Source organism: Elephas maximus, chromosome 12 (assembly GCF_024166365.1).
Source record: "Elephas maximus indicus isolate mEleMax1 chromosome 12, mEleMax1 primary haplotype, whole genome shotgun sequence".
Lineage (NCBI taxonomy): Eukaryota > Metazoa > Chordata > Mammalia > Proboscidea > Elephantidae > Elephas > Elephas maximus.
In genome coordinates this window covers 76212681-76233447 of record NC_064830.1, presented here as the reverse complement: position 1 = coordinate 76233447, position 20767 = coordinate 76212681, and the positions used below count along the sequence as shown (strand labels likewise).

Sequence of the window (20767 nt, the reverse complement as noted above, 5' to 3'; positions counted from 1 at the left end):
GTGCCAAGTGTGTTCTGTGTACTATCTCATTTTCTACTTCTAACAACTGTATAAGGTACATTCTGTTGCTCTCAATTTATGAATGAGGAAACTGAAACGTACAGAGGTTAAGCGACCTACCCAAGGTCATATAACTATTGAGTGTCAGATTCAAATCCAGGCCTCTAACACTCATGCCCATGTTTATTACTTTTGTGATATACTGGCTTCCTGTGTCTGTGTAGGCATATAGCAAACTATTTCTCTTGTACCTTTTCCCCTAGTTTTCTAATTGCTCTCATTCTTTTCACTGGCTACAATACACTTGTTGGCATTATGGCTTTAGGTCATGGTATCTTAACCAACAAAACCAAACCCATTGCCATCGAGTCAATTCTGACTCATAGCGACCCTATAGGACAGAGTAGAACTGCCCCATAGAGTTTCTAAGGAGCGCCTGACGGATTCTAGCTGCCAGCCTTTTTGTTGGCTGCTGTAGCTCTTAACCACACCACCACCAGGGTTTCCCATGGTATCTTAGGATATGCTAAATGTCATTGGTAACACTTTTATGAGACTTCCCATGGGTGGCAGATGGCCAATATCATCCATAATGTTTGGAATACTACTCTTCTACTCTGGGGGAACTTACTGGAACCTGTTATGGACTGACCGCAGGAACTGTTAAGTACTTCTCTCAAAGCACTTTGCTTATAAGCCGTCTTTATCGAATGCTGCTTGTGACTGTTGTTTTCTTATTCCCATTTTGTCTTCACAAGTTCCTCTGAGGCAAAGAGTCCTTGTCAAAGGGAAGTCAGTAGACATAGATGGTTAATATGGCTTGCTGAAGATGTAGAGACACACCCCCCCATCCCTAGCCTCTTAAGACTCAGGAAGAACACAGTCTTAGTTTTAGTTGTCTGTATCCATGTTCAGCTCTGAAGAATGCTGCTATTTTATGTCTTTTTTTTTTTTATGGTTTTTATTTTGCTTTAGGTGAAAGTTTACAAATCAAGTCAGTCTCTCACACAAAAACCCGTATACACCTTGCTACACACTCCCAATTACTCTCCCCCGATGAGACTCTCTCCCTCCACTCTCTCTTTTCGTGTCCATTTCGCCAGCTTCTAACCCCCTCCACCCTCTCATCTCCCCTCCAGGCAGGAGATGCCAACATAGTCTCAAGTGTCCACCTGATCCAAGAAGCTCACTCCTCACCAGCATCCCTCTCCAACCCATTGTCCAGTCCAATCCATGTCTGAAGAGTTGGCTTCGGGAATGGTTCCTGTCCTGGGCCAACAGAAGGTCTGGAGGCCATTCTAGTCTCAATCAGACCATTAAGTCTGGTCTTATGAGAATTTGGGGTCTGCATCCCACTGCTCTCCTACTCCCTCAGGGGTTCTCTGTTGTGTTCCCTATCAGGGCAGTCATTGGTTTTAGCTGGGCACATCTAGCTCCTAGTAATGCTGCTAATTTAAAAACCCCTTGCCGTCGAGTCAGTTCTGACTCACAGTGACCCTGAATTAAAAATGCCTTGCTCTCAAGTGAATTCCAAGTCAGCGATCCTATAGGACAGAATAGAACTGTCCCATAGGGTTTCCAAGCCTGTAATCTTTACAGAAGCAAATGCCACATCTTTCTCCCGTGGAACAGTTGGTGGGTTCGAACTGCTAACCTTTTGGTTAGCAGCCAAATGCTTAACCACTACGCAACCAGGGCTCCCTGCCCCTAGCTTTGTTAGCTACTTAATTCCATTTTATTTGGTTGTGATCGAATGTTAGATACAGAATTGAGCCCTGTTTCTGCTTTTTAACGCAACAGGATGTGAGTAACGAAACATCACTGGCCTCATAAAATTAACTTTCATTCTGATTTTCTTTTCTCAGAAAGATTACATGGAGAACAAGAAAGTTGCTGTGGAATTAAAGGACGTACCATCTCCCCTTCATGCTGGCTCTAAACTTTTTCCAGCAGTCCCACTTCCAGATATTCATTCTCTCCAGCAACCTAAAATACAGCTTTCAACTGTCCCCAAAGTAAGCTGCTGTGCTCATTGCACTAATGAACCCTCCACGTCGCCAATGCATTTTGGTGGTGGTGGTGGCGGCGGTGGCGGAGGTACTGGTAGCTTGATTCACTCGGGCGCACTGTTAGACTCGCAAAGCACCAGGACAATCACGTGTCAAGTAGGGTCAGGGTTTGCTTTCCAGTCTGCATCTTCACTCCAGAATGCCTCAGCTAGGAACAATTTGGCAGGCATTGCAAGTGACTTTCCCAGCATGTGTCTAGAAAGTAACCTATCTTCCTGCAAACACCTGCCCTGTTGTGGAAAACTCCATTTCCAGTCATGTCATGGTAACGTGCACAAGCTGCATCAGTTTCCAGCCCTCCAGGGCTGCCCCTCCGCGACTGGCTATTTCCCCTGTTCTGATTTCACAAGTGGGGCTCCAGGGCATTTGGAAGAGCACATTTCACAGTCGGAACTAACGCCTCACTTGTGCACCAACTCTTTGCACCTAAATGTGGTACCACCGGTTTGTTTAAAGGGCTCACTTTACTGCGAAGACTGTTTAAACAAGGTTTGTATCTTTTTCTTTTTTATGCTGGGTGCAGCTGAGGTTTAGCTTTTTTGCCATCAGCATAACTTCTGCTGGTTCTGAAGGAATCAAGGAGTAAAATAGGGACGATTCAAAGGAGTGCGGAGTAATTATTTATATAGTGGGTATACTCACAGAGCCTCCTGTTGCAATTAATGTATTTCCTACATGTGAACTGAGTTTGGCAAAGCCTCGGTGTTCTTTTTTGTCTTTAAAGGCTAGAGCATGATTCTGATTTCTTGTAACTCAAACACAACTTATACTTGGGCCTATTCATGTAACATAGGTAACAGCATGTTGTCCTTTTGTAATAACACAGAGAACTTGAAATTTGGCCTCAGTCACACCAGTGTTTCAAGTGAAGACTTGACTCCCTTTATGCGAAGTATGCAATGTGTGCGAGGTCTCCATTGCAGAGGACACATGCCCCGGAACATAAAGGTTCCAATCATGTAACTGTCTCAAGTCATTTCAGGTTACTTCTTGAAATGTGTATATGGATCGATAGCTGGTGGTTCTGGGAAGATGATTTGAGAAATTACATTTTATTACAGGTTAGCAGGTAGAAACGTAAAACACAAAGAATGGGTTTTCAGCTGTTGTGTATGACTTTAGGTTCTAAAGTGATGTATCTGAAACCTCCCCTTTTTTAAAAAAATTTTACAACAGCCGGCAAGAAATAGTATAATTGATGCTGCTAAAGTCTGGCCAAATATACCACCTCCAAATACTCAGACTGCACCTGTCGCTATCCCTTTGTGTAATGGCTGTGGAACCAAAGGAACAGGAAAGGAGACCACGTTGTTATTGGCGACCAGTCTAGGCAAACCTGCTTCGAAATTTGGTAAATGATAGTACGGTATTAAATGTGCATATTTAAATAGTTTTCAATATCTGATACTAACACTGCATTTAATCACCTTTAAAAGAGTCCTGGTGTTTCTAAAGCTGCTGCGTATATAAATGGGCAAGTCTCCCTTCCCATCTCTTAAAAAAAAAATTTTATTTTTATAAGTCTGCAAGTCATTTGCCCTTTACGATGGGCCAAGCCTGCTTGAAATCAGAAAGTCCAGCTGTTTATAGAAAAAGGAGGAGCATATTAGGAGAAATAAGTGCTGGAGGAGACCTGGTATCAGCTTTAGGTTCATAGTCACGCTTGCTGATTTTACACTCCCTGGGAGTAAAGATTTAGTAATGGCTGATTAAAAACAGTATTTGAAAACCTACGAGTTCTCAGTTAAAATCATTTCCCCTAGAGTAGTTAATGTGATGTTCTATCACTTGAAAACAATTTTAAAAAATGTTAAATCAGATGTTAGTACCGTGTTAAAAAATAATTTAAAACCAACAACAATAATAACTTCACCCTCTGTCATCCCTTCAGTGTTCTTCTGTACCCAGTAGTTAGACAGGCATGGGCTGATCCTGACAGGGCCCAGAGCTGCAGCGTCCACTCAGTTACATGCTATTGGTCAGCTTGAGAATGGCTCATGCTTTGAGATTGATTTATTTTGGGCTTAAAGTAACCTGACCTTTAGATTTGTCCTCTCCTCTAAAACAGGAGTCATCTCTGAGACCGATACTATGGCAACTGAGGGTTGTTTATCTTATTAGGTCAACCAGAGAAGTTGGTATCCTTAAACTTGACATCAATCAGCAATTTAGTTTTTCTGCCACTAAGAATGATAGGTAGCTATCCATTGCTTTCTTTTCATCTGCCATTTCTTTTTCACTACATGTAATTGGAGGTGTTAACGTTTCTTAAGGGTCACCAGAAGTTGCAGTAGCTGGACAGATGCTAGAAAACCTACCCCCCATTGGAGTTTTTTGGGATATTGAAAACTGCTCAGTTCCCTCTGGCCGGTCAGCTACTGCTGTCGTACAAAGAATCCGTGAAAAGTTCTTTAAAGGCCACAGAGAAGCAGAATTCATCTGCGTGTGTGACATCAGTAAAGAAAACAAAGAAGTTATTCAAGAGCTGAATAACTGCCAGGTAAAAAAAAAGGGGGGGGGATCTTTACTCTGGTAGAAGAATAAGCACATGATTTTCTTGTAAGAACTCCAAGTCAGAATTTATTTAACGATACTATTGGTTTTGTGCTAAGTGCAAATAAAATAAGTGCACCCACAAAAGATAATTTCTAAAATACTAGAAATCATTTAACCATGTTTGACCATTCAGTAATGCTACTTACTTAAACTTAACTAGTGCTTTTCTAGCTCCAATGGGGACATGTATGTGGTTTCCTTTGATCTTTGTAACTGCTCTGTGAACAGGGTACCTCGGAGTTATTTGCAATTTACAAGCGAAACTGAGGCCAGGCAACCTTTTTAAGGTCACATGGCCAGTAAGTGAGAGATCCCAGGTTTAAACTCCAAAGTCTGTTCTCTTAAAGCTGGAACTAGAATCCAACAAGGAATGCCATCGATATACCATATCGTTATCTCAAATTCTGAGCTTAGGTTCTTTACAAAAGCTAGTTAAGTCCTATGGGACATTGCGTGTGATTTAGACACCTCTTGAAATAAACCTTGTCTTGCTTTAGAGGCTTCTGTATGGGAGTCTGGAAGTTTTAACAGGAGTATACACCATTTTAACTCTCGTGGGGGCCAACGCCCCTCCTCCTTCAGCCACCTACCCCAGATCCTGAGAGCTGCAGACAATGTATAATAAAAAAAACAAACCCATTGCCATCGAGTCAATTCTAACTCATAGCGACCCTACAGTACAGGGTAGAACTGCTCCAGAGGTTTTCCAAGGAATGGCTAGTGGATTTGAACTGCTGACCTTTTGGTTACCAGCCATCACACACCATAGCTCTTAACCACCGCACCGCATAGACAAGTGACATAAAATACAACCCCAAATGTTACCTCAGTTATATATCAAATCTCTGCTGCCTCCAGATTGTTTGCAAAAGCTATTAATGAGAGCATATTTAACTACTTCGAATTTCACTTCCTTTTCTCTACCTGTTTTCCAAAAGGGAGAGGGATGAAGTACAAAAGCAGAAGATCAAAGATGAGAGCCTGGGTAATAAGGGAGCCATTTAATTCATACGGAGAACGAGCTTTGAAATTATTGAGATATGGTTGTAATTTTTTTCCATTTTTAACTGGCAATAATAACAGTTATAATAAAGGATTCTCTATTCCATTAGGTTGTCTAGCTAAAGATTAACTGTTAAAATGTGGGCAGAGTGTGTAGCAATTTTCTGACCTTAGGTCTTGCTCATTTGCCCTTATTATAAATTAATGCAGGTAACTGTCGCCCACATCAATGCCACTGCAAAGAACGCTGCTGATGATAAACTCCGGCAGAGTCTCCGAAGGTTTGCAAATACACACACTGCTCCAGCCACTGTGGTTCTTGTATCAAGTAAGTGTAGAAACACCTGCTAATTTAAATCAAATTCACTGTGTAGGAATTGTCATAGAAGCCAAAAACACATTAAAGTAAAATTTGCCTTAGAGAGGCTGTACTACATAGGATGTATTCATGCTTATTTTTCAGAATTATTTAGAATAAAAACTGAATTTACATGGATTTTTGTATTTTCTCCTTGGAACTTGAGTGAGAACTCTCATGGGGCTGGGTTTAGAGAAAATCTTGGGGGAAAAAAATTTTTTTTTAAACCCATGGCCCAGTACTGCTAATTAAAAAAAATCCAACATGAGTAGTTTACAAATTTGGGCCCCCCCAACATATCATTTGCTCCTTTTTAACATTGAAAATAACATGTCTTGGTAATTGTCTTTACCATGTTAATTCTTCTGATGTGAAATGTGTTTCTGTTCTAAAAAGTGGAAAAAAGCGAGTTTGAACTTAGGAAACAAGTATGCATTATTTCCTGATCAATACGGTCTTCTGTGGGTATCAGTAGAGTTGTCTGCCTCTGTCAAGTGTTTCTAATGTTTGGGGATGGGGTGGGCTGTACCTTTTCTTTCAGCTGATGTCAATTTTGCATTGGAACTGAGTGACCTAAGACACAGGCATGGTTTCCACATAATTCTGGTCCATAAAAACCAGGCCTCAGAAGCCCTGCTGCATCATGCTAACGAGCAGATCAGATTCGAAGAGTTCATTTCCGACTTGCCCCCCAGGTTACCACTCAAAATGCCAGTAAGTTGGTTTGCGTTATTTTTGCCATATTCCAGTGTTAGATTCTGGAGACTGAAAGACAGCCTTGCCAAGGGGGTTGCCAAGCCCAGGTGAGGCCGTTCTCTGTGGGAGGCTGACCAGATTTTGAAATGAGGCTTAGAAACCTTCAATTTTACAACTGTACAGAGAGTTGACATATATGAATTTTGCTTTTTTTCCCCTCAAAATGTCATAGGGAATTGACTTTTAGATTTACCTTACCAACAGCACTTGCCAGTGTCTCCAGATCTAGCAGTGTTTTGTGTCAAATAAATGGAAATAATGGAATAAAAGCTACTCTTTTTGCTCCCAGGAATTACGGCTGAAGAATATGGTGATGGTTTGCATAACTCAAGTGACTGTAGTAAAGTAAACCGATTAATTGTATACTTTTTAGGCATTTAATCCGTGAGCTCTAGCAGGCCTCCGAACCCATGTTTTCTGTGATCACGCCTCCTCTCCCCCTGTTGTGCGCACGTGCGCATTTAGGCCTAGTGGTTATTGCTACACCTGTAATGTATTTAAGTCACATGATCAAGAGAATGTGGGCGTCTTTGCAGCAGGAGGAGCATTTGTGATAGTCTTGATTTGAAATGAGAATGTTTACTGCCGTGCTGAACTGTGGTTACGCAGTTTGGAGAATGCATATGTAACTCTTCCAAAGATGAAAAACCATTGCTGTCGAGTCGATTCGGACTCATGGCGACCCTGTAGGACAGAGTAGAACCGCCCCATAGTGTTTCCAAGGAGCGGCTGGTGGATTTGAACTGCCGACCTTTTTGTTCTCAGCCCTAGGTCTTAACCACTGGGCCACCAGGGCTCCAAAGATAGTAATTATGATGAGAAGAGCAGCAGTGTGGGTGACCTGGAGGAAGAGGCAGTTTTAAAGTGGAGTTAAAAAGCTTTAGAGTTACAGAAGCGTTAGAAATGATCTCATCTGATGTCTTCATTTCAGGGAGGAGGAAGTCAGTGCTTAGAGAAAGTAAACCAATCAAAGGTCAAAGGTCTGACTATAGCAGAGCAAAGACTGGGCCCCAGGGCTCCTTAAGCACTTCACCTGCTGGTCCCACTGTATTCCTAGATACCAAACAAGCCCAGGAAACCCCGGTGGCTTAGTGGTTAAGAGCTATGGCTGCTAACCAAAAGGTCAGCAGTTCAAATCTACCAGGTGCTCCTTGGAAACTCTATGGGGCAGTTCTATTCTGTCCCATAGGGTTGCTATGAGTCGGACTCGACGGCAGCGGGTTGTTTTACAGGTTAAACAAGCCCAGAGTGTGGCTAAAGGCAATTACAGCTGGGGACACCAGAGTCTTGGCCAAGGAGTAACATACATAGACTCTACCTCAGTCTTTTGAGCCTCTCTTTTAATTCACCTTAGTTGTTATTCATTATGCTTTAGTCTTTTGACTTATAGCCTTTCCTCCCTTCTGCATCTGTTTGGTACTCACTTCTCTAACCTCGAAGGTCTTTAAATCAAATGTCATCTTTTAGGTGAGAGCTTGCCTATTTCAAAGACCTTTACTGTGTATAGAGTAAAAAGAAAACACAGAGACCTCGTTATTCAGAACATTCTGTCTTGCCAGATGTTTTTTCTCACTTAATAGAGTAACAATTGAAGATACATTTCTTTTCTTTTTTTTTTTTTGTAATCTTTAGTTTGTCCCTTTAGTTTTAGTAAACAAACATTTGTACCGCTTGGGATTTGAGCCCTGAGCGTATTACGACGAGTGTAGATCTTGTTGATGGTTGGAGAGCAAAGCCTCTGATTAGAAAAATGTATTCTTTCTTTAAAAAAAATCGGTATTCAGAAATGTGGAAAGTGAAATCCCACACTCCCCCCTCCAGAGATAACTACTGGTAAGAGTTTGGTATTGTCTTCCAAATTTTTTTAAATGTGTTCAAGTTTTTAAACACAAATAGTGTCGTAAACGTCGTGTTCTGTGACTTTTTTTTTTTTTTTTTACAATGTCGTATCTTGGATGTCTTTCCGTGTCAATATACATTAATACAAATCTACCACATTTAAAAAACCAACAGATTGTTGGTATGAAACATCCTTGTATGGCTGGTCTCGATAATTTATTTAACCAGTCTACCTATTACTGGACATTTTGTTTGTATTCAGTTTTTCACCATGTTTAGTAAGGTAACCTCTGTCACTTTTGGGCTTCTGGGCTAATGGTCTGTAGGGTAAATTTCAAGGCAGGCAAGTTCTGGGTCAGAATTTTACCAGTTAGTTCTAAGTTGTTTCCGGGAAGGCTGTACTTATACTCTTACCAACGATAAATGAGAGTGTAGCGTCAGTTTTAAACATTTCCTAGTCAGCTAGGTGAGAAATGGTATCTGCTTATTAATCATTAGCAACATTGCAAGATATCCTTTTATTATCATTGTTGGATGTCGATATGTAAATTGTTTATATCCTTTGCCCATTTTTAGTGATTTCTTTTATGGCTTCTGGATGTAAACCTCTCCAAAATTATCTTAAGTTTTCTTCTGGTACTTCTATGGTTTTATTTCTTAAGACATCAATTTCAATTCATCTGGAAGGGTTTTGACCACCCACACTGACAAACAGAACTTCCGAGTGAGTGCTGGCGGTTACTGCTCTAGCTGGACAGGCTCTAACTTTGCGAAGTATTTCTCCATAGCCCTGCTAAATAATCAAATAGACTTCTTTGAAAGGTAATTAACTTAGCACAAAATGTATGTCTTTAAGTGTACAGTTTATCATTTTTAGTAAGTTTATTGAGTTGTACAGTCAGTTTTAGAATATTTTTCTCACCTCAGTAAGATCTCTCATGCCAATTTGCCGTTAACCCACGTTTCCACCTCCTCACAACCACTTACCTTTCTGTCTCCATAGATTTTCCTTTTTTGGACATTTTATAGAAATGGAGTCATATAATGGGTGGACTTTTGTGCCTAGCACCAGCATATTCTTTTCAACAGCCTTTAAGTCCCTCGTTAACACTAAATAAGTTATCCTCTACCACCTAAGTCGTTACCACCTCTCCTCCCAGGTTATCAGCTAAAGTTTGGAGATCACTCCTTGTTCTTTGTAACTGAATGTATGCCCTGGGTTAACCTGATGTAACACTTCTTTCCTCTGTGTTAGCAGTGCCATACTCTGCTCTATGTTTATAACTTACCAGCAAACAAAGATGGCAAGAGCATCAGCAACAGGCTCAGACGCCTGTCCGACAACTGCGGTGGGAAAGTGCTGAGCATCACAGGCTGCAGTGCAATTCTCCGCTTCATAAACCAAGATAGTGCAGAACGGGCTCAGAAGCGAATGGAAAACGAGGATGTCTTTGGGAATAGGATCATTGTGTCATTTACTCCAAAAAACAGAGAACTCTGTGAAACAAAGAGTTCAAGTGCAATTGCTGATAAAGTGAAATCTCCCAAAAAACTTAAGAATCTAAAATTGTGCCTCATCAAAGATGCAAGTGAACAAGCTTCCAGTGCCAAAGCCACGCCTGGAAAAGGGTTGCAGGCAAATTCTGGATCTGCTACAAAAAATGCAAATGTTAAAAGTTTACAGGTAATTCTTATACCTCTTGCTTTCTCAAGTTTATGGTAGGTTTGGTTTCTTCATTTCATGTGCTCACTTGCTTTTGGCATGTCCTTTTTTTATTTGAGTTTTCGATGATAGTCAAAGTCAAGTGTTTTCTGTACAAGGCCTAACACTTCCTGAGTACTTAAATCTTTAAACCCCAGTGAAATTGTCTCTTTTAAGGAGCTGTGCCGCATGGAGTCCAAGACTGCTAATAGAAACAGTGAGCCCCAGCAGGGTAATACGAGGCTGGCCGCCCCTCCTCACAGTAGTTCAAGTGCTGCGGTGCCGACATACAAAAACTTGGGGATGGCAGAATCAGTTTACAAAGGCAATCAGAAGTATGCTAAGTTTCTCTTTTGTCACAGTTGCTTATTTAATGTCAAGGAAAAACAAATGACCTTTTCCCCTGATTCTTCCCTATATTAGAAAAGAGAACCTCAGTGCCCGAAGTGTTACCAGTTCTCCTGTAGAAAGAAAAGGTAAAGAGGAGACTATGTTCCAAGTCAGTTACCCATCTGCCTTTAGCAAGTTGATTGTGTCAAGGCAAGTCGGACCTTTGCTCACATCTCAGTCTTGGTCTTCTCGGTAAGTCCAGCTTCTCAACCTGTGGCGTGGTTATGTGCAATAAGAAAAGATTACTAATTCCCAACAACAACAACAACAAAATAAATACAATTTAGAAACAAAAGAAGGACTACTAAATAGCATGTTTGCTTAAAAGAAGTCAAGTAATACAGAAGGGTATAAAGTAAAAAGTGAGTCCTCTATCCTTCTTCTGCCAGTCACCTTCCCTCAGGTTACCATGGTTAACATTTGGGGGCAATGCTTCTTACCATTACTGCCTTCTCCATGTGGAAATCTTGGGAAGCAGAGGTCAGAGAGGAAAGCCTGTCTTGAAGTTCCTGGGAGGTACCTATACGTCCTTTCAATCTCTTCTTGCCTGTGTTAAGGGAGAAGCCCAAACTAGGCAGACATTGGTTATTCTTACTAATAGGGCAATTATAGGAAGCTGTTTGAGAAGTTGGGGTCCCTGTAAACCACTGTAATTATCTATATAACACTTATTATCTAAGTTTTCTGAACTCATACCAAGTAATTCTTACAAGGCTGGAAAGACAGAAGGAGCAACAGGCATGTTGTATTCCCATGAGCCCCTTCTGGCATTGTGTTTGTTCTGCTGTGTTGGTGAAGAATCACTGTAGAAAGTGATGTTGGGCTGTTAAATTCCATCTAAAGAGTCACATAACATTGTTTCCTATGTGGGGAAGGACTTCAATAGAAGAGCAAGATTATCTAGTTTTTCCAGGGCCAAATCATTGAAACCCATTGCTGTCAAGTCAATTCTGACACATAGTAGTGACCCCGTAGGACAGAGTAGAATTGCCCCATAGAGTTTGCAAGGCTATAATCTTTATGGAAGCAGACTGCCACATCTTTCTCCCGTGGAGGAGGCTGGTGGGCTCAAACCACTGACCTTTCAGTTACAAGCCAAGTGGTTAAGCTCTGCTCCACTGGGGCTCCTTTCAGAGCCAAAAGGGAGGTTAAATGACTTAAATTGACATTAAAAGCTAATTTCCTAACAATAAATGCCCAAAGTAGAAATTTAGTTCATCAGGCCTGCCTGTAATTTCTGCCTTTAAATAATCCAATGAAAGAATGTTTGATACTAAACAGTTTGCTGGTTGTTAATAAGGGATCAGCAGATAGTATAGGGTTGATAGGTACTTTAGACAATAAGTATAAATCGGTATATGTTTAAGATAAAAACACATTTGAAAACCAAATGATTTGGTTGTATTGTGGAAAAACTGTTTCTCTACATGGTTTCAAACAAAGCCTAAATGATATAATCAATAAATAGAGTAACAGTTAAAAAAAATAATCTCAATATGTATATTTTAAGCAGGAATATGTCTCCAAACCTTTTAAACAGAGCATCCCCACTTGCTTTCAACGTTGCAAATTCAAGCAGTGGTGCAGACTGCCCAGACCCATTTGCAAATGGCGCAGACATCCAGATCAGCAACATAGACTACAGATTATCCCGGAAGGAGCTGCAGCAGCTCATGCAGGAAGCCTTTTCCAGGCATGGCAAGGTAACCATCTCACTCCTGTTCTTGCTTTTGTTTTACCGTTTGATGGGATTTTAGGTTGAGAGAACTTAATTCGACATGCATAACTACAGTCAGGTTGCCATTGAGTTGATTCCGACTCATAGTGACCCTATAGGGCAGAGTAGAACTGCCCCATAGGGTTTCCAAGGCTGTAAATCTTCATGGGAGCAGGCTGCCGCATCTTTCTCCCATGGAGCGGCTGGCAAGTTCAAACTATTGACCTTTCGGTTAGCAGCTGAGCACTTACGCCACCAGGGCTCCTGACAGTCAGGATATAAATGTACTAAATCAGTTTAAGCTCTCCCTCCCTCCCTGCCGCCCATCTGCTTGTAGTGGTGTTACAGTTCCGGTTTTTAGGACACAACCCAAAGAGCAAGAACCCCAGAAATGAGAAGCACTTGTGATCTTGGGCAAGGATTTAAGTGTGACTTTGGGAAATAAAATACTGATAGGTTTTAATTAGCTCAGGCTACAAATATGGAAATAGGATTCTAAAGTAACATTGGCTGTTTTTGGTTATTATATGATTCAGTTTGCTAAAAACACAGCTTTTATAGATCTGGGTTTTTGCAGGGTCTGGAGAAGACCCTGGACATTGCTCACGCTTGTTGGCCTCTGAGTCTGCCTTGGAAAGCTGTGTGTGCCAGAGGGCACAGGTGGACCAGACCAGTTTCCCTTCCTTCTCTGGAGGTCACCCTCGCCTAGCTCACGTGAGCTCTGCTCAGCAGAAGTGCAGAGTTCAGACAGGTTTCCCCACAGCAGCACTGAAGTTCACCAACATGTTCCTTAATGACTCACCTTCTGTTTTAAGATGGCCAGGTTCTGGGGTGGCACAGATTTCCATTTTCCTTGTTACTGCTGTAGGTGAAGAGTGTTGAGCTCAGCCCTCACACAGATTATCAACTGAAGGCTGTCGTCCAGATGGAAACCTTACAAGAAGCAATCAGCGCGGTGAACAGCCTCCACAGATACAAAATTGGCGGCAAGAAAATCCTGGTCTCACTTGCCACGGGAGCTACTAATAAATCACTCTCTTTACTGAGGTAAAAAAAGAAAAAAAAAAAAAAAACTAAGCCATTTATTTCAGGAAATGTAGTAACGTTTGACCCAGAAACAATTTTGGAAATAATAAAAACAGATTTTAACACATTCCTATCCCTCTTGTAATGATTTCACATGTGGTAATGCTTATTGTCAGTGACAGAGTTGGAAATAAGCTATTTGACCCTTGCCCAAGTCATAAACACAGGTAACCCAATACCCACTGCCATTGAGTTGATTCTGACTCATAATGACCCTCTAGAACAGAGTAGAACTGTCTCATAGGGTTTCCAAGGCTATAATCTTTATGGTAGCAGACTGCCACGTCTTTCTTCCATGGAGTGGTTGGTGGGCTCGAACTACCAACCTTTCAGTTGGTAGCTGAGTGCTTTAACCACTGTGCCACCAGACCTCTTAAGAAGCAAAGGGAAGTATAGCTTGAAGTTGGCAGGCACTTAGCAGTAAAATAATACCCCACATATCCAGAACAGGTTCTAAAAATAGTAGACTTCTATAGTAAAGGCTTATAAACCTGAAAAGTCTAAGATATTACCCTCAGATCTCAGTAGAAGATGATCTGCCTATAAAAGGTAGAGGTACGTAGCTCCAAGCTCTCAACTCGCGGCATTTTTCTTAATGTCACATAGACACCTATCCATGTAGGTCTGTCGCCATCATGACTACATCAATCTTAGGAGTCAGGTGGTGATTTTATTCTGTAGTTGGCATTGATTATTCTCTGGCTGTCTTTGTTTTGAGGAGAACTAATAAATCGAGACTTCTTAATACCTGTTTGGATGATTGAGGATTTTTGCTCTGACATGTAGTTCACCGTTAATGCTTTGTTATTTTTTTTAATTAAAACTGCAGAAAAATATTTTTTAAATATGGGTTGTTTTTCCTGAGAGTAAAAATAATACTCATTGAAGAAAATCTGGAAAGCTCAGAAAGATAAAAGAGGCACAAAAAGCATCCATAGTCCTGTGGCTCAACGGCAGCCAGTCTTTAACAGTTTGACAGGGTTCCCCCTCTCTGCCTTTGGATGTCTTTTGGTGCCTTTTGTTTTTTCAAGCCGTAGTTGAGATCATATTGTATTTAACTGTGTATCCTCAACTACGAGTATGGCAGGAGACATTCACACTGTTCCACCTTCTGCTCTGAATTAGCAACAAGGTGTTCGCCCCACGGGATTAGTCAGCGTCTTTCTGATACACAGGTGTGGAAAGCCCTGTGATTTGAGTCTGGAAAAAATCCTAGTGGGTGACTTAATTTTCTTTAATCAGCTTGTCCCTGAGATCCTTTCTTTAAATTTTTCTGGAAGATGAATTCTGACATACAGGAACAGGTAAATTTGTTTTGCATACACAGTGTTCATTAATTTTGTGAACTTTGTTTTTAAAATACAGCTTCTAATATAGAAAAAAGTCGGTTTGCTAATTAACTAAAATTTTGTCTTACAGTGCTGAAACAATGTCTATTCTTCAGGATGCTCCTGCATGTTGTCTGCCTCTTTTCAAATTTACAGATATCTATGAAAAAAAGTAAGTTCATTAAGCTTATTTTCTCATAAACCCAGTCAGTACTTAGTGGTGACTTCCATGCACAGAACTGTAGTAGTGACTCTTAAGGAACTTCTAGCCTGGTAGAGGGAACGAGACTAACATAATTGGGTTTCCAGATTTAAATTTCTATTTTAATATACATTTTAAAAACTTCTTTCATTTTTAGAAAATTTAGAATTTTAGTCCTCAAACCCATTTTTTTTTTTTTTTTTTCTGGTTGGCTAATTAGTTTTACTATTTGTTGAACGAACATTTTTGAGCACCTAATAGACTGTAAGCTCTAGGATGATAAAGACTGGGTCTGGCATAGTACCACATCTACAGTACCTGGCACAGTGTCTGGCACATAGTAGGTGCTCAACAAGTATTGGTGGAATGAAAGACTGTGGCACTGTGGAGAATGCAGAACTAGACAAGACAGTGCCCTGTGCTTGAGGAGCTTGTCTAGAAGGGAGGAGAAGACACTCACAAATTATTAGATAAAATGAAGAGAACTGTCATTAAAAGAGGAAATAGGGTGGAGATAGTACTTTTTGGATGCAGATGAGGGAAAGAACAAGGAGTTTGACCACTGTTCTGTGGGTAATGGGAAACCAGTGAAGTATTTGAGGAATGAGGGGAGGAGAGAGATGTGGTACCAGAACCACGCTTCAGAAAGGCTCTTCTGGTAACAGCAGTGTCTGACGTGGCGTGAACAGAGAGAAGGGAGAGTGCTGCACCAGTCCAGGGTCTGAAGGTGCTGTTGGAACAGAAGGAACTAGAGACAACTGGCATCTCAAATGCCAGTGAAACAGAATGTGGTAACTAGGTTTATATAGTGGTCAAGGTAAAAAGGGGTGATTCCCAGTTTTTGTCCTGGATGACTGAGGATGGTTGTGTAGTTAAAGAGAAAGAGGGAAATAAAGCATGTTTAGGAGGTACAAAGGAGTTTTTGATCTTGTTTTTGGACATGTGAGTTTTAAGGGGCCATTGGAGTATCTGAGTAAAGTTCGAGTAGTCTTCTGCACATTTGGAGGTGCCCTCAGGAAACAAGTCAGCTCTGAAGGTATGGCAGTTATTTGCCTAAAAGTGATCATTATTTAAAGTGATCATGGGAACAGTTAAGGTCAAAAGAGAGAGGAGAAACAGAAGGGCTGGTCTGGAGGCAGGGAAGCCAGCGAGAACCCAAAATAAGTGTGTTGTAAGTAGGACATGTAGAAAGAGAGTAGGTCAGGAATGTGGGGATGGGCTGCAACACTGAGGGGACTAAGGAAATGGTGTGAGGTTTGGGGATGAGGAAGAGGCCACTGGTGACTTTAGACTCATTTCTGCAGAGTAGGGTGGGTGAAATCCAGGAGGGAAGGGATTGACAGGCTGGGTGGTAAAATAGCAGAAGCCACTCCTGAGGGACCAGCCCTATGTATTTAAGTGAAGACAAGGGGGTACAGGACCGAGGGTGAGAGCCTGAGTGAGGGGAAGAGAACAAAAAATTGGGCCCAGAGAGGAGAAATTTGACGTGTATAGGGCCCTGGGAAGGAAGCATTGGATAGACAATAACAAGAGCCGCTAACATTTATTGAGCACTTACTCTATGCTAAATCCTGTGCTAAGCCTTGTCCGTGTATAATCTCATTTAATCCTTGCATTAGCCCTGCAAGATAGGGGTTATCATCACCCCCATTGTACAGGTGGAAAAACCGAAGCCCAGAGAGGTTAAATAAATTAAGGTCACACACGTTGAGGTCGAGTCAGTATGTGAACTCAAGTTTATCTGTCTCTAGAGCCTGTACTTCTAAGCACCATAGTATGAAAGATGCAAGTCAGGGCAATGGTTAAGGAGTCAGGCCTGAGAGAAAGTTTCTGAGGCTAAGGTTTTAAGGGAGGGAAGGGAGAAGTTGTGGAAAGGAGGTGTTTCTCCTCTGAGGTGGAAGAGCAGAGACTGTGAGAGATGACAGAGATTTGGAAGTAAAGGTGAGCAAAGTTGTGTGGTCATGTCAGATAGCTTTTGGTCTCATAAAATTAGTGAGATCATTTACAGGAACTGAGGGGAGAGTGGAAGAAGGGGGAGACAGGGAGAAGTTGGGCCTTGGCCAGTGGATTAGGTGAAGCCCAAACGATGGAACCGTTGTGATGGGGAAGGAGCCAGAGATGTCTCGAAGAGTGCCAAGCATGACTGGTTCAACAGTGATGAATTTATAGTAGAATTATTCCTCTTTGACTTTTGAAGGGACAGTGGAACCATTTTTGATACAAGGGGATAACAAAGATGCTTCTCACTTTTCTTGACTGTAGCCCTTTCTTAAACAGAATAGGCATTTCTGTACAATCAAAAAAAAAAGATTCTCCTCAAGTTGACATCTCCTTTTTTCCTTGCTGTAGGTTTGGACACAAGTTGAATGTGTCAGATTTATATAAATTAACAGACACAGTGGCAATCCGTGAACAAGGAAATGGAAGACTGGTGTGTCTTTTACCAAGTAGCCAAGCCCGACAGAGCCCTTTGGGGTCATCCCAGTCGCATGATGGCTCCTCAGCAAATTGCAGCCCAATTATATTTGAAGAGTTAGAATACCATGAGCCTGTCTGCCGACAGCATTGTTCCAATAAGGAGTTCAGGTACACCGCCCCATTTCCCTGAGAAAGAATCCTTCTGTGTAAGGTCATGGAACATGTGTTAGAATTAATTTGCAAACGTTTTAGATGATGGACCACTGTCAACTCAGTGTTTTGTTCTCTTTTCTGCAGTGAACATGAATTTGATCCAGACTCTTACAAGATCCCTTTTGTAATTCTCTCTTTGAAGACATTTGCGCCTCAAGTTCATAGTCTTCTCCAGACACATGAGGGCACTGTGCCTTTATTAAGGTGAATCATAGCAAAGTCACTGTGAATCTAATGCCATAGTTTTCCTTTTTATAGAAACTGCCCTCTCTGCCCACACTTACCCACAAGCAAATGTTGCAGAATGCTTCATCCTAATGTCTTAGCCTTGTGGGCACTTAAAGTGTATCTGAAATGGGATCTATTCACTCAGTATTCCAACAAGAAAATTTGAGTTTGTGCTAAATTCTAGAAATCTTATGGATAGGATAGTCTCTTCTCCATGAGGGAGAGATGTATATGAATAGGATAGTCTCTTCTCCATGAGGGAGAGATGTAAGGGCTGTAACAGAAGTAGGCACAAGTGCCAGGAGAGTGTGCACAGCCTCAGCTACTTCATCTCGTAAATTCCCAAATTAGAGAAAAGTAGTCTTTAAAAATCCATTTAGCCAAAAATAATAATAATCCATTTAACCACACCATTGGTTACGATGGTAGACTTAATACAAAGGCTAACAGACCAAGGTGCCTTAATACCAGTGGAACGTTAAAGTAGATGCAAAAACTGACTCGGAACCCAGTTGCCTTATTTTTCACCCCTTCTTCTACTGGACAATTGTTTGTGAATTTCTGGGACCATCAGAATGCATCAGAGAAGTAAACACCATCGTTATTGCTTCCCTGAGACCTTGATTTTAATGTTCAAACCCAGATCATGGGCATTTAAACAAATTATTCGTTTAATGGGTACATTAAAATAAAGGCTCCTAAAATTTTTTTTTCAACAAAGGCTTCTGTTTAGTAGATGTTTTGCTTTTTCATCATTTTAATTTACTCCGCCCCGCCCCCCCTCAGCTTTCCAGATTGTTATGCTGCAGAGTTTGGTGAACTAGAAGTGATACAGGAAAATAGAGGGGGTGTTCCCTTAGAACACCTCATCACCTGTGTTCCAGGTGTAAACATTGCCACAGCACAGAATGGCGTCAAAGTGCTTAAATGGATTCACAACAAGCCCCCGCCTCCAAATGCAGGTAGGTGTCAGGCATTTTGGTCTTCCTGAGCCTCACCTCTGCTATGAGACAGGGAGGGGGCAGCACCGTTTGCCCGCCCATAAATATTTGTGGCTAGCATAGTGACTGTATGGGACATGAGTGTAGAGGTTGAGAAGGAAGCAACTGTTCAGTTTAGTCTGCTTGCTCATGATGGAGCTCAAGCAAGGGACTGAAACAGTAGCTTCCTTTACTTCAGCTGGTGAAATCATACTTTATGTCTTTCATGTGTTTTTCTCCCCCCCCACCCCATGTATCTAGACCCTTGGCTTCTGCGTTCTAAAAGTCCAGTAGGGAACCCCCAGCTGATCCAGTTCAGTAGGGAAGTGATTGACTTACTGAAGAACCAGCCATTCTGTGTTACACCAATTAGTAATTTCATCCCATCCTATCACCATCATTTTGCGAAGCAGTGCCGAGTATCAGACTATGGCTATTCCAAGTTGATTGAATTATTAGAAGCAGTGCCTCATGTGTTGCAGGTAAGGCATGATCATTATTTCCTTAAAGACAGGAATGTTCCTTCATGGCTTCAGCTGCCCCTGCCAAAGAAACAGGAGAGCTAGTAACCTAACTCCTAAAAAAACCAATGAGAGCAAAACATGCTGTAAACGCTTTCTTCAAAGTGCAGGAAACATACACAAGGTGGCTACTCAGTCTCTCAGAAAGCTACAAGCTTCTAGCTGAAAAGGATTCCTTCTAAGCTCTGAGGGATATTTTCCTTTAGCCTCTGTAGACTGACATTCCTCCTAAGCATAGTTCTCTCCAGAATTGCTCACTGTTGCAAGGGAACTGCTGTGAACATCTGTGCACTTGTATACTGGTGCATATGTGAGAATCAAGGTCTTCACCTTTTTCATAAGCCAGCTGGGAGACTAGTTACTGGGCTAGAGTTTAGCATTGGTCCTTCTGAAGTCTGCCTATTAAGGTGTCTAACTGAATTGCACCCACTTGAAAAAATTGCCTGGGAAGTTTCACCTCTCTTAGAGACAAAATTAATTGCCCAAGTTGGTAGTATGCATTTCACGTCTGTGCGCATGGCTATTTGGGAAAAGGTGTGCAGGGCAAAAAAAGGGTCCCTGGCACTTGGGCAGTTGTTCATTTTGTCAATTTGCATACATTTTATTGATTTATATGTGTTTCAAATTGCAGATACCATACACAAAGGGAGTCGTTCTCTGAGGGCGGTAACAGAAAAGAGAGAGAGCTATCAACAAGAAAGTCAGGATCTGTCAAAGTCCTATAAGTTTAAATAATCAAAAGTGTTTGATTTACAGATTCTTGGAATGGGCTCCAAACGTTTGCTGACACTTACACACAGGGCCCAGGTGAAGCGCTTTACTCAGGATTTACTAAAACTTCTCAAATCCCAAGCCAGCAAACAGGTCATTGTGAGAGAATTCTCACAGGCTTATCATTGGTGAGTTGTTAAGAGAAAAAAAAAAAAAAAATGAAAGCAAACATTTTATAGCATTTTTTCTTCCCCCAAATTTTAAATAATTACCTAACTTTTTTATTTTGCATTCTTTTGGAAAACCTACAAAGTTATGTTACCAAGTGATAATACTTATTGTTTGTTCATTTCCATTTTTAAAATCTAGGTGTTTCTCGAAGGACTGGGATGTCACTGAATATGGTGTTTGTGAGCTGACTGATATCCTGTCAGAGATTCCAGACACAACTATCTCCTTGTCTCAGCAAGATAATGAAATGGTAATTTGTATCCCCAAAAGAGGTATGTTGACTTAATGTGCCAGAAGGCTTTAGTCTATCTCAGGGGTTATTTTAAAATGAATTCGTACAGGGGACGCGCTTTTCCCTTCTGTCTGTGGGCCCCGAAGATTTTGTGGGAAGCTCAGTTTGACAACTGCAGCTCTATTATGCTGTGGGTCCTAGGTGTATCAGAGTAGGAAAAACCATTAG

At 41.3% G+C, this 20767-nt stretch overlaps 1 protein-coding gene across 5 annotated transcripts in view; it reads left to right on the top strand.

Annotated features, from left to right (window-relative positions):
- The window catches only part of MARF1 (meiosis regulator and mRNA stability factor 1), a 43076-nt gene that overhangs the window by 4957 nt on the left and 17352 nt on the right, over positions 1-20767 (top strand). Inside the window, exons 3-19 of one of the 5 annotated variants that reach the window (XM_049903387.1) lie at positions 1866-2558; positions 3246-3420; positions 4343-4569; positions 5838-5955; positions 6527-6699; positions 9839-10264; positions 10460-10617; positions 10706-10864; positions 12186-12375; positions 13258-13436; positions 14895-14975; positions 17355-17591; positions 17721-17840; positions 18651-18826; positions 19106-19326; positions 20122-20264; positions 20446-20579. In XM_049903387.1, the coding sequence (XP_049759344.1) occupies positions 1866-2558; positions 3246-3420; positions 4343-4569; positions 5838-5955; positions 6527-6699; positions 9839-10264; positions 10460-10617; positions 10706-10864; positions 12186-12375; positions 13258-13436; positions 14895-14975; positions 17355-17591; positions 17721-17840; positions 18651-18826; positions 19106-19326; positions 20122-20264; positions 20446-20579 (3610 nt within the window). Of the gene's footprint in view, positions 1-1865; positions 2559-3245; positions 3421-4342; positions 4570-5837; positions 5956-6526; positions 6700-9835; positions 10265-10459; positions 10618-10705; positions 10865-12182; positions 12376-13257; positions 13437-14894; positions 14976-17354; positions 17592-17720; positions 17841-18650; positions 18827-19105; positions 19327-20121; positions 20265-20445; positions 20580-20767 lie in introns of all 5 variants that reach the window. The other 4 variants (XM_049903386.1, XM_049903389.1, XM_049903385.1 and 1 more) reach the window with 4 other exon arrangements.